Here is a 15838-nt window from a genome sequence, read left to right as displayed (position 1 = left end):
TTTCGCTTGTTCTCGCTGTATCGCCGACCCGGAAATCTGTCCGCTCCTTGCAGCAACGAGCCTCTCAACGTCGCGACCAATCAGAGCACACTGGGCTCACAGGGAGGGGGGGCAGGAGCTTCAACAAGCCGTTTAGGACAGAGAGTGATTACCGATGAATACACATACAGACATGCTGTATGAGAAACCACTGTGAGTTTGAAAAATTGCACAGTATAAATCTATTTTAGTAGACCTCAACAATGGAATTATGATCAGTAGAAATGGCCACGACATGGGACCTTTAAAATCCGAATGATCTTTTTTCTTATCTTTCTTGTTGTTTTGAAATGAGATGTTCATCAATCACATCTGGGTGTAACGTTTGAGAAACTGCTTTAGTGCAATAACCAGACGCTCATCATGTCAGTTAAAGAAAGGTTTTATTCACATCACATGACAGTCATCAAATCACAGTATATCTCTCGTGCATAAAGGTTGATGTGTGGAAGGCAGGTATCACACAGTCATCCACAAGTATGGCTCCACACTCCTCCTGTGGAGCCTCGTCAGCAGTAGTCGGAGCAATCCTCCTCCACATAGTTGGCTGGAAAGAACCCCACCTTGAACCAAAGGAGAGTAAGATGAGATGGACCTTTATTAATCCCCATGGGAAATTCATGAGTTTAAGCAGCAACAGAGTGAGAGCGAAACAGATTACAGATTTACACAAGAATAATACAATTAAAGATAAAAAGTGATATACAGGTAAGTAGTAGCTGGTAAGACAAGACACCTCAGAACCTCTAAATAATAATAATAATAATAATAATAATAATAATAATAATAATACACTTTATTTGTGTAGCACCTTTCATGCACAAAGCAGCCCAAAGTGCTTTATAGAAAACACAACAATATATTTAATATAATATTAAAATGAATACAGAACAAGATAAAACATCTACATGTGTTAAAATAAAATAATTTAAAAAAAAAATTAAATATGTTAAGTAAAAGCACACTGAAAAATATACAGTAAAACATGGACCTAGTGAGAATTGAAAGTTTAAAAAAAATCCATATTAAAAAGAGAGGTTTTTAATTTGCTTGTGTTTTTTATCTGTATGTGTTTTCCTCCTCACCCGGCCGTACACCTCTCCCTTCCACCACCCGCTATGGCCCTTCTTGGAGATGATCTTGATGGTGTCTCCCTCCCGTAGCGACAGCTCCGAGCGGTCTCTGGGGGAGAAGTCGTACCGGGCCCGGACCACGCCCAAACACTTCAGACTGCCTCCTGTTGAAGCAAGGCAGGTTGCTTTATAGATCAGATTGCACACAATGTACACCAATATCTGTTTTTTTAATTACTGTGAATGCTGTGCAACACATTCAAGCCCCCACTGTTCATGTACCCTTTAAGGCAAGGCAAGGCAATTTTATTTATATAGCACTTTTCAGCACGTGGCGATTCAAAGTGCTTTACAGATTAAAAGCAAAAGACATTTAAGAACAAATACAGCATAACTACATTATTAAAAAGGCATATACTTTAAAACACCCAGCCACCTATTACCAGGTGTGACTGTGGCTCTGTGTTACTGCATTGGTCTCTCAATTATAAGGTTGCCGGTTCCATTCCGACAGTCATCATGTTAATATCTTTATACCTTACTACAATTTATCAGCTAGTTATTGCAGGATAACACATACTTAGTGGAGATGTATCAACTATACTTAAACTATTGCACATCACATTTAAACATGATTGTTTATCAGCTTTTCAAATATTCAGCTTTCTCTGCATTTTCAGCAAAGTTCAGCAACAAGTGTGCGCAGCTTACAGAATTTGCACGTATTTTCAGCAGGAAATGCCTTTTCTAGTTATTAATATTATTACTGCCGATTTTTATTCCATATTTTATACCTTCTTACTCCATTCCATTGCAATGTAAATACTGTTATATTTTACTATATTTTTTATTGTTTTTTATATTTTTCTAGTTCTCTACCTGTGTTTTTAATTCTTGTTTTACTTGTATGTATTAGAATTAGAATTGGGAGGGATGAAACCCCTCTTTAATGGTCACACAGCACACACAGGGAAATGTGTTCTCTGCTTTTAACCCATCCTAGTACCAGGAGTCTAGTACTAGGAGCAGTGGGTAGCTATTGCACAGCACCTGGGGAGCAATGGGAGTGAGGGGAAAGGGGGGTGTCCGGTGCCTTGCTCAAGGGAACCACGGCAGGGCAGGAGGTTGGACCTCCCCAAGTAGAAGTCCACACTCCATATTTAGGTCTGGTCGGGGACTTGAACCGTCGACCCTATGGCTCACAGTACAAGCTGCCGGACACCACCACACATGTCAAATTCTTCGTACGTGTAAACCTAGGTATAATAAACCTGTTTCTGATTCTGATTTTATACAGAGAGGCGGATCAAGGTGTATCACATAATGATAAGAGAAAAATAGTAAATCCAATTTATTTTTCAATGAAGATTTTATTTTAAACTCTTTTATTCTTTCACTTTTTATAAAGATTCAATTAATAATAAAAGACCAAATTAAAGTACAATTTCAGAGCAAATCAACCACTGATTGCACTTTTTTTGTTAAAAGCAGTCAATAACAAATCAGTCTTTAGTTTATTTTCTAAAAGTGGTTGAAGTCGAGTTTTTCTAGCAGATTGTTTCAACAGGAGATTGTTAAATACATATTTAACAATGGAAAGAAGCTTCACCATGGTTTGTTCTGTTGGGAACCGCCATCATGGATAAGCTTAATAGAAGAGTTGAACATTCTAGTAAATTATCTTAACCGCTTTCTTGCAAAGACTTTGATGCAAATATCTATATGGCTCTCATGACTGTGGTGTCTGTATTTTCGTTTGACTGTCGGGAATAAACCAGTCATTTCCAAATCTTCAAACTATTCCTTGAACAGGATCGTAGTAAGGAATGTGAGGTAATATAGACGTACTGTACCCGGTGTGGTGTTTGGTGTGGCGTTTTGTGCGTTGTTCGACGAGTTGCTTTGCTCCGGCTGTTTGAAAGGCGTGAGCAGCGTGGTATCCACATCCTTGAAATACTCCTTCAGAGAGTTCTGCTGGTAAAACTGAATCATCTCCTAATGCAGGAAGAAGACCACAAGCAGGAGGAGAAGGAGAGGAGAAGGAGAGGAGAAGGAGAGGAACATATGAGACCGAATATTTGATGTGGTTTAAGAAGATAAAATATGATTTCATGTAAAGGGTACGTTTTTAGTTTTATCACCAGTCAGTGTCATCCTTTTTTAGGTCTGAAAGACTTACGATTATTCCCTTGAAGGCTTTCTTCTCATTGATGCGATACAGGCCGTCAGTGGACGTGATCTTAATGTGTCGGATGTCCATGTTGAACCTGGAAGAGCAGGTTGTGGAGAGAAGAAAAAAAACTTTTCTACTTCTGCAAAAAACATATGACTCTCATAATCCTTTGTTTGAGAAAATGTATTTTCCTGCTTTTGAGAGGAAGTGATACTTCGGCTCATAGAAACCCAGCAATTTGTGTGAGAATGTATTTGGACATGTCATGTTAACAGAGTGAGATCCGGTTTGCAGGTCAAAGCTGGGCTACATCGCTAGGTTTGTTCAGGCAATGATTAAAGACTTCTGGGCTACAGACAACCAACAATCATTTCAAAGGACAATAATAATGATATCATAAGTTACCAGAGCATATGATGTTTCTTTGAATTGAAGTTGGAAAAAAAATCATTTTGTATTGCTTAGAAACTGGACACAGATACATTTGTGAACTATAGCTTTAAAGGTATTTTAAATGATTATAAGATTATTACACAAAATATTCTGTCAACTGATCAATCAGAGTTACGAATAGACTTTTTTCCCCGACTATATCTCAATTACTATGTTTCATCATGTTGGTTAAGACCTGCTTTACATTGAAATCATTGAAATGGTGTTGAAACAATATGATACTGCATGTAAAGAGACATCTAGCGACATCATCAAGCTGTATGTTTTTAGTAGTTATGTTTTTAAACTGTGTTTTGCTTTTAACTATGTTTGTAAAAATTGTTTTTAACCTTGTTGTACGGCGACCTTGAGTGCCTTGAAAGGCGCCTTATAAAATAAATGCATTATTATTATTATTATTATTATTATCTTTAAAAAATACAGTTTTTAAACCAAATTTAGTGCAGGTTTAACCTAGCAACCATTGGCCTGTAAATGACCAAAGCAGTTAATACTAAAGAGGGCATCTTCAATCTTAAAGTAACATTTTCACTAGATGAAATTATTTTCACTGATGAGTCTGCGAAGGCTTACTTGATGCTGATTGCAAACTCTCCTCCATCTTTCTGCCGCACGAGGAACGTCCCATCAGACCGGGACAGCAGCAGGTTTTTGGCAGCGGTTCTGTCCATGTTCCCAGCAAACCTTCAGCGAGGATCACAACGTTAAAACAGAATCACACAATGAAAGGTCTGTTTCAATAACAGTTACCCAGTTCTGCAATAACACGGTAAAAACACACTATAATGTAGTTGTACGAAGCTATAAAGACATTTCTAATTTCCTATTAATTTACATTATGTTTATACACAGTCATGGGTGCCCAGAAATGAGTTGGAGTTGTTAGAAAATACATCAACAAAGTGTTTTTATAATTATTTATTGTGACTTCCACATCTTCCGAAAACACTCTGATTAAGTACGCTTTTGTGAGAAGTGGTGCAGTTTTTGTGTACATTAGTGTTGTTGTTTACTCCAGTGTCATACTTGATGTTACCACCAGGTGGCACTAAAGTATCTACTTTCAAATCATACATGGTGACTTTTGCCAAAACCTGGTATTCACGAATCACGCTATGTTTTTTTACTGTATATAGTGTTATTTGAAGCTGTTTGAGTCTTAAAGAGTTAGAAAAATAGTGTTACTATTAAGATGTATGATCGGGATACATGCCCATCAGCGCAGGAACACGGGAAGTCAGTCAGAGTTGTGGGTGCGGGTGCGGTGGGGGGGTTTTAGTGGTGCCTCGCAGCGGCAAAACTGTGGCGCGCTACACTGGTGCGCCGCGTTTGCGCTTCAGAGGAGGCTCCCTCCGCAAAATGAGGCCCCATCCGCGTGTAGGGAGGGGCGGCCCTGTATAATAACTTCATATTAAATGCAGTCATTTGGTCTTTAGCTTGTGAGAGCAGTGCATTCATCTGTGTTCATTTGAATGCTGCCAGTTTGTTGATGGCCTGTGTGTTGATGGGACTTCTCATGCTCCCTAAATGTTTCCCCTGCCTTTCGCTAGTTGTTAAACCCTGCTTTCACAAAACTCCCATCCCTGATCTTATCTGCACTGACAAACTTCTTTCCATAGCAGAGCAACAGAAGAAGCACACTGCATTATCACTTTCTCTTATATAGTGAAGCTTTTTATAGACTGCTTACACTAAAATGCTAACTCAAAAATAGTAACTCGCCGAACCCTAACTCGCCGCCAACAGATGGGGGTGCTGCAGCCCCCTCAGCACCCCCCCCTTCCTGTGTCCCTGCATCAGCGCCACAATGATACTGGCCGTTTCTCAATCGCGAGGAAACTGGCTTCCAAGCAAATATTTCAAGGATACTACGTCATCGAGTGCCGCCGAAGGACTGTTCCAATCTCCAGCGTACTTGGAATTCCACCAAAGCCACGTCCTTGGTTTGGGGGTCATTTCGAGGCTGCACATGGGTAGACTTCGCGTCCTTCAAATCCCCACAATGCTTAGCGCACGGACCAATTTCAAAAACCCTTGCGGAGAATGGCTGAACTGACGCAGCGCAGCACACATTTAAATGTAAGTATGTAGTGGCGTAGAACATTTGTTGGTAAATATGTTACTTTGTTGCATTTGTTATCACCAAAAATGTGTTTCGTGAAAGTAAAGCAAGTTCATAATTAGATAGACATCGTGAGGTATTTATTTTCGGCACAGTTTATGTTGAAACCGTTAGAGAGAGTGGCACACTTGTTAGCCTGTTCCATTCTTCTTCGTTTTCCGAAGCCGTGGCTTGGAAGTATACTTGCTTCGTTTCTGAAGGAAGTGACTTGGAAGTATGCGACTACCAATACAGTATCCTCGCGATTGAGAAATGGCCACAGTTTCCCCAAAGCTGCTTTCAGCACTTTTCAGTATCTGGTTCTGTTTTTGTGACAGTAAGTGTTTGCTGTATCAGCTCTGTAGTGCTAACAGGCCTTCTGCACTGCACACACAGGAGGAAGTTAAGCGTTGAGCTTTGGTTCCTGTAGAGACTCACCAAATGGTTGAAGACAGGTCCGGGGTCTGCCTCTGGGAAAGGGTGAGATCAGACAGATGTTAAAGCTAAAGGTCTGTGGTCGTGGTGCTATCAGTTCTTCATTTCAGATAAACAACTGTTAACTGCTATTGGTTTCAGTCTGTGAAATGGTCAATTGCTGCAATCTAAATTAGTTTTTATAAACTAGGAGGAACCTCTAACTTCTCCAGCTGACGACGTAGTCCATTATTTCTCTACAAGTCTTTTGATATGTTATGTTGAATATGTAAACAGTGAACATTTGCTAGATTTCCAGAAATAAAAATGTAGTTTTGAGAAAACAGCCATAAGAAAAGTCATGTTTTTAGGGGGAAAGTGTGATATAAATCAAGCTATGAATGATACATGACAAAAGCCCTCCAGAATAAAGGAGCGACAATGTAAAGTCTGATGTGTTTGCTTTTTAAGGTGAAAGTGTAAGAGCAAACGTTCGCTAAGATATCTGTAACCCCTCACGGTGTGTTTACTCACGGGGACGTAGGGGTGGACCTTTTGGGAGGGGAACCATCCCATCTGACCAACAGACATGTTTCTTCCCTGAGGGACACACACAACTAAGCTGTCATTGAAACAGATACATGAGTTATCAAATCAACATCAAACGTATAACTTATAAACAAATCCAGCCCAAGGAAAGAACGTTATGCAGTTAGTTAATATTGAGGCAATTTAAGCTAAATTAGTATGCGGGGTTAATTAAGGAAGTGCAAAACATGAAAGTGTTAAACATTAGATAAATCATACGCAGAAACCCATTGTTTGCGTGATTATCCCTTAACAACAACGACCCTACATCACTTACAATATTCATAAACATACTTAATATTTTACATTAATTCAAATTTCAAAAATATTTCTAATCATTGTGAATTGATCTTTTGTAAAAACCACACAGTTTTGGGGTGAATATCAAATATTGATGTTTCTAATGAATACTTGATCAAACCAATAGTTAACAACAAAATCTAAATTGCTTCCTTGTGCCATAGCAAATAACTGACAGATCAAGTGTGAGAAATAGATGTTTTTCCAACGTCATAAGTGACGACATTCACAAAAACCCTGAAACCAAAGCAGCGATGAGGTGGTTTTGGTTTTCAAAACAAAACCCGTTCAAATGAATCGCACAGTGGAATTCTGCTTGAACACGAGGGAGGAAGTGGAACGAGGTGCAGAGAGGAAAAACACAAAACAAACTGAAAGACACAAAAGCATCTCACACCTACACTTAACCACAGGAAACATGACAGAATAATGTGTGCCCCCCACCCAGCCTTCAGAATACAGAGTGTAGAAGCTTGATTTTGGGTTTTAACGCTACCTCCCACCACGGCAGCTCAGCATCCGCCCGGGTCAGCTCGATGATGTCACCTTTGGAGAGTTGGAGCGGCTGGCCGAAGCCCACGGGGGGCGGCGGCACCCCATAATACTCCTGAGACGCCTCCATCTTTGGAAATCCTGAGAGGGGGAAGAAGGAGGAAGAAGGAGGAAGGAGGAAGAAGGAGGAAGAAGGAGGCGTTGAGACCTGAGGAAGGACGTCTGACAGGCAATGCAATAATTTGACCTTCATGTAACATTTATGTAAAATAGAAGGTTTTTATTAACAATATTAACTTAATATTAAAAACATGTATTATTTCTTACCAGCGCTGGATTGTCCGGAGGATCTCTGTGCTTTATGCTGGAGCAGCAAAACACAAACAAACTGGAGTTATTGTATTCTGTTATCACAAATTAAATAGAAAAAGGATATACAATTTGACATGTAAGATAGAGAGAAGTGAGATAAAACAATATTACAAACATCCACAAAATCAAAGATGTATGTAGTCTTACCTTCTTCAAAGTACCGGAATGATCTGTCAGAGAGAACAGTCAATGAGAGAAGTTATTATCAGGATTATTCGTGGAACAGTTCTAATTATGCAAACGTGTGATATTCACAGTAAACTCATGTATTATCTTAACACGATCACATGCACGCAAACAGACCTGAGTTTCGGCCGCAGGCGGGGACCCTGCCCAAACACTCTTTATGTGCAGCCATTTTACAGCGAGTGCAGCGATAGCCCTGGAAGAATATCCCTCTGCAGACGACAGGTGGAGAGATTCAGACAGATAATCAAATAATTAGAGTTAAAGGTCTCCTATTATACTGTTTTTCATCATTATATTAAAAGTCTCAGATGTATACAGAACATGTCTCTGAAGTGTTTGGCTCCAAACACCAAACAGATCATTGCAGCATTACCCATAATCCCCTCTGTTTCAGCCCTGTTTCAAAAGTGCTGATTCTCTGTCTGTTACTTTAGATGAAAATAAGGAGCCCCTCCCCACGCCCCTCTGAGAGAGATTTGGTTAAAAAGAACACAATGGTGCTCTAGGAGGAGATTCAGGTGATAAGGTGTGGGGGGGGGGGGGTATCTTGGTTGGTGATTGGCTAATGGTTACACAAGCCAAAACATTGTTATGACATCATAAAGTGGCCAAAATCTGATCAACTCATTTTCAGACAGGTTTTTATATAAATGGATCAGGACAAAAAGTGAGAGAATATTTTTTCCTGAAACTTTCAGAATCTCTTTCCACAGAGGGGACACATGTTGATGTAGAAGAGACATGAACAAGTGGATTTTGCATAATAAGTGACGTTTTAAGAGAAGAAATGTCAAGAAACAGCTGGTGAGACAAAGTACCTTAACAGCATGGAGCAGGCCTTGCAGCAGGTGGTTCCCTCGAAGCAGTGCATCTGGAAGTCGTGGTTGTTGGCTGTGGAGTTATCTGGGCACATATTCGACCTGCAGACATGACGTATAACTGTTTTCAGAAACACTGGGATAACAAGCATTCATAAAGCTAGTTTTCACTGGCAGGTTATCTGTCTTTTGTTGGGAAAATACTGAATGTACTCTTCTAATATCAGAGCAGCACAGGATAACAAAGGCCTTACGTAGCTGTGTACGTGACAGGAAGTATGGTTACCTAGAAGAGCATCCGGACACACTGTTTTAGCATATGATAGCTATGTGATTAACATGATGATTCAGCCTCTATGGAGATAGACATATGACAAGCATGTTTATTGCTTACGTGGGCCTTAGCTAATCTGAACTAAACATTGAATACTGCTTTAAACCGGTATTCTACATCTTGTGACTGTGATACTCTTGTATATCAGCATGTGAAGGACTCTGTTCAGGAGCTAGTTGAACCATATGCTCTGTATGTGATGACTACTTCCATTCTTGCAAGGATCATAAATACATGGATCCTGATATTGAAGCTCAAGCCGGTGACGAGTGATATTTTTCATCATCTTTAAAGAAAGTAAAACACTTGTTGTTTTCAAGCCAATGTCAGCAACACAAGGCAGTTTGCCAATAACCAGTGATGTGCATTTCCTCTATGGTTGAGCAATCAGCAAAACTGCACACTGAGAGGAGGCAACAGAGTTAACACTGCAAGTCATTCTCTGTCAACAGCAACCTCAACTCATTCAGTTTCTCTTGATAATATTTACTGAATGATCCTTTCAAATAATAGCATATTAAATGTACTTATAGGGTACATTTTTCATTAATTTGTTCCGTTCATCGTATGCACATCTTAAAGTATGATAATCGTTAACAAAACATGTCTCTATAAACACACCATTGACCGAAAAGGAGCAGGAAGAAGAAAAAAAATCTTATATTACCTTCCCCTTTCTAAAAAATAAATAAATAAATAGAAATAGATGATCTGTCCTTCATATTCCTTTTTCACAGACAAACGTGTTCACAGCCAAACATAACAGTATCTTAGGATAATAAGAAAAGCACAAAAAAATACTTATTTCCCACTTGACAGTTAACGGAAAGAAAACAAAAAAACACCAACACATCACATGTACAAGGAACCCGGACCCTCTCTCACAACATTATATAATGGACCCTTTCCTTTCCTTTTTATAATATAACATTGCTCTACCTATTGTGATAGGAAATAGGAAAATACAAATAACAAACATTTATTCTCCTTTAACACAGTTTTTGGTCTCTGCTTCGTCCCTCAAAGCAACTTCTCTTATTATTCAGTCATTTGTTTTATTATTATTGTAAAAAGATCATAGCAGCTTGAAGATTTTCCATATCACATCTGAAGATTGCAGGAATCAGCATTTAAAAAGAAATGCTGTAACATCAGATGTGCTATCAATGATATGAGGCTCTATGAAGGCCAATAGCCAAGAGAGAGGGGAGAGGTGAGGAGAGAGAGAGAGAGAGAGAGAGAGAGAGAGAGAGAGAGAGAGGGAGAGAGAGAGAGAGAGGGAGGGAGATAGAGAGAGAGGGAGAGAGGGAGAGAGAGAGCGAGAAAGAGAGAGAGGGGGAGAGAGAGAGAGGGGGAGAGGGAGGGAGATAGAGAGAGAGGGAGAGAGGGAGAGAGAGGGAGAGAGGGAGGGAGAGAGAGAGAGAGGCTTCTATCTTTCTCTGCCTGCCACAGCTTGAGGGAACCGGAATGAGCAGATACACCAGGTCTCAAATCTTATATATCTTGTGTATATACGGTATCATATTCTATTTTGTATTATTAAATGGCTTAGTTGAATACTCGATTTTGATTGGTCAATTCAGAACACGTGACACGTTGTTAATACCGAACAGACAGACCGCTGTCAAGGACTTATTGACCGTTGTTAAGGACACTCACATCTGCACAAACAACTCCGTTCGATTTAACTGTATACAGCAGGCATCCTCAAAGTCCGGACTCCGGTCCGGATCCGGACCGAACGACAACTGTCTCTGGACTCTGAGCGAAATTATACTTTTCATATGTATTATCTGTATTATCTGTGTTATTTTTGAGACAACGCAACGAGTCAAAATTCTCCGCTGTGTACAAACAGCGCTCTATCTGTCTGTCTGTCTGTGTGTGTCTGTGTGTGTCTGTCAATGCATTGGTCCAATCACATTCAGCATCCCGTCAGCGTTTTTTCCCCCCCACCAACACTCTGCGAATCAGAGGCACAGTAGGGCGGGTCTTCGCGGAATGCGGGTGGGAAAAATGTGTGTTTAAAAAAAAAAAAGTCAGAGCGAGAGTTAACAGCTCATCTAGTTGCATCTGTACTGTAGCTAGCAGCCTAGTTTCACCTACCGGGGACCCCGGGGCGGCATGGGGTGGCAACTGCCACCCTAAAAATAGGCGCTGCCACCCCAGTTGGCAGCTTTGTTTTGAAAGAAAAGTTGTGGCTCATCGGACATTTATGAGAGAACGTCTCTAATGTCCGAGTGCAAGTGAATGCAGCACAAGACACACGTCTTGTAACGCACGTCAACCCATGGCGCGAGCGTTGAAATATGATTGGCGGCGATTTCATTTGAACGGTACGGCGCAAAACGAGAAGCATTCGGACCATAGACTGATTCGGACCTAAGTACTGAAGGAATGAGGTATTTGCGGTCTACAATGACAGAGAAGAGACTGTCAAGTTTGGCTGTACATTGAATCCATGGCTGTTCATTGAATCAAAACGCACTAAAGCTTTGGATCTTACTAATTTGGTGAGGCGTTTTGCTGAACAAAATGGTAATCGCGGCATTCAGCTGTAATAGACATGATGCTCTGCTCACGGGATGAGCATACAAAACTGTTAAGATGATGACCTTACGTGTTTTTTCTTTGTGGGGGTCTGCCCCCAAAAAACTGTTCTAAGTCCTGAGAAAGTCAAATAAGACGGTGTGTAAAACTACACTGCCCAGCCAAAAAAAAGTAACCACTTTTTTTTAACTAGGCCAGTAGGTAAGGACTTTCCACTGGATAATAACTGAAGTATAAAATAATGCATGACTGAAGTGATGGAGACCATGTTTGAAGGCAAACAAAAAGAGGAAATAACAGGTCAAATAAAGCAAATCCCCCTCTCAGATTCCACAGCAACCAGAAGAACATAAATACTGGCTGGTGATTTGATTAATCAGCTTTGTGATGGAATACAAAATGCACAGTGCATTTCCTTAGCTGAGGATGAGTCCACTGACACCACTGACAATGCTCAGTTGCTGGTGTTTGTGAGTTTTTATGATGAGGCAAAGGGGGAGTTTGTTGAAGATGAGTTGGGCCTGACGAACCTCAGTGGACACAGAAGGGGGCAAGACATTTATAAAGCAATGATGGGAATGCTGAATGAAAGAGGGTGCGGCTGCCTTTATTCATAACTGCGCAGCTCTGCGACTCTGAGGGATCAAGCACAGACGCAATAACAATGAAAACTGCTGCACACAGATTATTTTTGTTTTTGCAACCTCGTGTTAAGAATCTTGTTGCAATTGTTTAAAATGTTGAATGACCGTAATCATCGGACCTTTGTCTTATTAAAAACATTTTTTTGGACCTTTAACATTTGTATTTGAGTACCCCTGGTATACAGTTTGGCCGAAAAGCAAACTGCTTTTCTAACTGATAAGACAAGAGCGACAAGAAAACAGCGGAGAAGTAACGGGCAAAAACCCTCCTTTTACGCAGCGGTCCAGACATAGACATCTAACGGAGACACATATTCAGTGTGCAGTTACTTTGGCATTAGGGCAGGGATATCTAGATACTTTCCAAGGTTTGACATAATGAATTGTGCTACTTTTAAAGCAAGCAGCGATGTTTTCAAATCTGTAATCAAAAAGCTCCTCAAAAACGCTATCGAAGCAGTTCCTGCCGTTGCTACGTTAGTTCAAACAGTAACAACGGACTATTTTTCTTAGCGGATGCATGTCAATTTAAATCAATACAACTATTTTTTAAATCAATAAAATCATTTTCTAAATCCATAAAAGCATTTAAATTAATAGTGGGAGTCATAACGTTACTTTGTTGAGAATGTGGCCATGTAATAAGCGGGATAATGTGCAGCGACTTGGTCCTTATGGGGAAAAGAACACCTTCATGCCGATCTAGATCCCTCCGCTTCGCCTCGGGCTCCTGATCAGCCTGTCGGTGTTCTTTTCCCCATAATGCCTGCGTCGCAGCACATTATCCCTTACTTAACGTAGTATCTGAATGAAATGATCTGTAATCCTGTAGTTCTTTGCAGTTTGTTTATTTCTGTTTTTTTGTTATTTGTGGGTATTTTTCTATAGATGTTGCAACTATACAGAGCTTTGGCAATACTGTATGTAAATATGGTCATGCTAATAAAGCTATTGAATTGAATTGAATTGAATTGAGAGAGAGGGAGAGAGGAGAGAGAGGGGAGATCCTTTTTAGTCTAATATGTGTCCAGAATTCAGAGTGTGTATTTCCATGTGTGTGTGCATGTGTGTAACTTACTGAGCCATCTCAAACTGCTCCAGCCATTTCTTCTTCAGTTCTCTGGTTTTGAAGAACAAGTCGTATCCACACTTCCCGTAGCAGTCCAGCAGGAGGAACACATAGGACCACTGTGGACCAACACACACACTGTTAGCTCTACGCACGCCTAATGGATGAACTGTGTGGTGTGCCTGATGTCACAGAGTAGCAGAAAGACCTTCTTGTTGTCCTTTTCTCCTGCCGCTTCGTCTCGTATCTGGTAGTGCTGTAGTTCAACGATCTCCTTTAGCTCAAACGTCTCTCCGCCCTTCTTCTTACAGATGAACATGGCCTTGTCGAAGAGGAATGCATACCTGAAGGACAACCAAACACACAGATTAAACTAAACATCACATACATGGAATTGAAATGAATACAAAACACGCTGAGACTAATACCACACACACCTGTCCTGTTTAGACTTTTTCTCAGGACTGCAGATCTTCAGCTCTCCGTCGATCTTAGGGCGACCATAGAAAGCTAGAGACTGAGTCTGAAGAGCAGAGGACAGTGAGCATGGTCAGGAAGAAAGACATCTAATTAAAAAATAAAGACATTAAAAGTGAAACATGTAACCTCACCATGTTTTCTATCGACAACTGGAAAGTTGTTATCTGTCGGATGATCTCATTGTCTCGCTTCACCTCGTTCACACACTGCGCCAAGTCCTGCAAACACACACACATGGAAGAATGTTATATCCTAAATACTGTAAATCTACAATTATTAGCCAAGGTATTTACTATCTTTGAACATATTCAAACGGGGAAAGGTCACTAGATACGACAGGCCTTTAATATCTTTCCTACAAACTCAGACATTAAGGGAAAGAGGTGAAAACTATGAACAAAGAAAGGTGGGAAAACTTTTAATTTGTAGGCGGGCAGCAAGGTCATTAACAACATGGTGCAGGAATAAAACTAAATATTGTTGCCTAGTTTAAATATGGTTAATTTAGCAAACAGTGGACACAATGGACTTGACATCACCACATTTAAATCCTATATACTTTTTTTTAATGAATACGATGTTAAATTGTGAGGAACAGACACATATTCAGACTTTAAGTACGCTTCAAAGACAGTCTCTTTGGTTCACCATGCCAATAAACTGAATTAATTTAACTATTGCTCATGATTTTTGTAAAAGGAAATTAACATATGAATTGTGGAGAATCTCTGACCTATCAATGCTTTATAGTCATTAGCTACAGTGTAGATATGGCAATGAAAAACTCAGGTCTCAGGCTCCTCCAATGTGTAACATGTTCATATTTACCTGCGTTTAATTGAGACCCGAGCTTTTTTTAATTTATCATCTAATTGGGGATTTTAATTTAATTTTGTACAGTATACATAGATACTTACTCTCATGGCATCAAGAGCTGTGCGGAGGTTCTCCTTATCTGCAGCGTCAGTGGTGTGCTTCAGCAGCTCCTGGAGCACAAACAGAGGATTAATAGATAGACTGGAAGATCGATATCACTCACACACACACACACACACACACACACACACACACACACACACACACACACACACACACACACACACACACACACACACACACACACACACACACACACACACACACACACACACACACACACACACACACACACACACACACACACACACACACACACACACACACACACACACACACACACACACACACCTGTAACAGCAGGTGATATTTGAGGACCCTCTGCATAGGGACCATGAGTAAATCTCTGAGAGAAAACCGTCGACTATTTGCTCTGTTTGAACACTCCTGGGAGAGAATAAGAGAGAGAAAACAGGAAGTAAACTTCTGCAGTAACCACAGATGTTGTGTTTAGATGATGTTGTGCAACAAACCCGGCCTTCCCTCCTGTTTTCCTTGTGGCCAAATGCAGTACTTAAACTAAAAAAAATCCACCACTGCCCAGAGAGCTTTTCCCCTGAAGATCATTATAATAATGATCTTCTTAATTCAGAATAAATCAGTACAATTATGAACCGTTAACAACCCGAAACCATACCCCATACAGTACCTTAATCAAAAAACACTTCTGCTCTGTGCAGAATTATACTTCCCCTGTGCTGCTGTGTTTGAAAGTCTTCCTCACCTCCAGTTTCATTCTGATGTCCTCTCTTGTAGTCGAAAGCTTATCCAGGGTTTTTGTTGCAGTTTCCACCTGACTACAGTAATGACCGT

The 15838-nt window shown here is 40.3% G+C and overlaps 1 protein-coding gene across 1 annotated transcript; it reads right to left on the bottom strand.

Moving 5' to 3' along the window:
- Positions 1-405: 405 nt before the first annotated feature.
- On the bottom strand, positions 406-15832 carry vav1 (vav guanine nucleotide exchange factor 1). Its single transcript, XM_079665614.1, has 19 exons — positions 15750-15832; positions 15317-15412; positions 15007-15075; positions 14221-14307; positions 14047-14132; positions 13818-13953; positions 13619-13728; positions 9013-9114; positions 8309-8403; positions 8153-8175; positions 7961-7997; positions 7638-7774; positions 6788-6853; positions 6278-6309; positions 4312-4422; positions 3292-3379; positions 2966-3107; positions 1125-1276; positions 406-602 (listed from the first exon to the last, which is right to left on the bottom strand). The coding sequence occupies exons 1-19, from the start codon at positions 15759-15761 to the stop codon at positions 549-551; spliced, it is 1635 nt and encodes a 544-aa protein (XP_079521740.1). The 5' UTR covers positions 15762-15832; the 3' UTR covers positions 406-548.
- Between the last annotated feature and the right edge of the window lie 6 nt (positions 15833-15838).

The sequence above is a fragment of the Notothenia rossii genome (genome assembly GCF_949606895.1).
Source record: "Notothenia rossii genome assembly, chromosome: 1".
In the NCBI taxonomy this organism is placed as follows: domain Eukaryota; kingdom Metazoa; phylum Chordata; class Actinopteri; order Perciformes; family Nototheniidae; genus Notothenia; species Notothenia rossii.
This window is presented reverse-complemented; position numbering and strand designations above follow the sequence as displayed.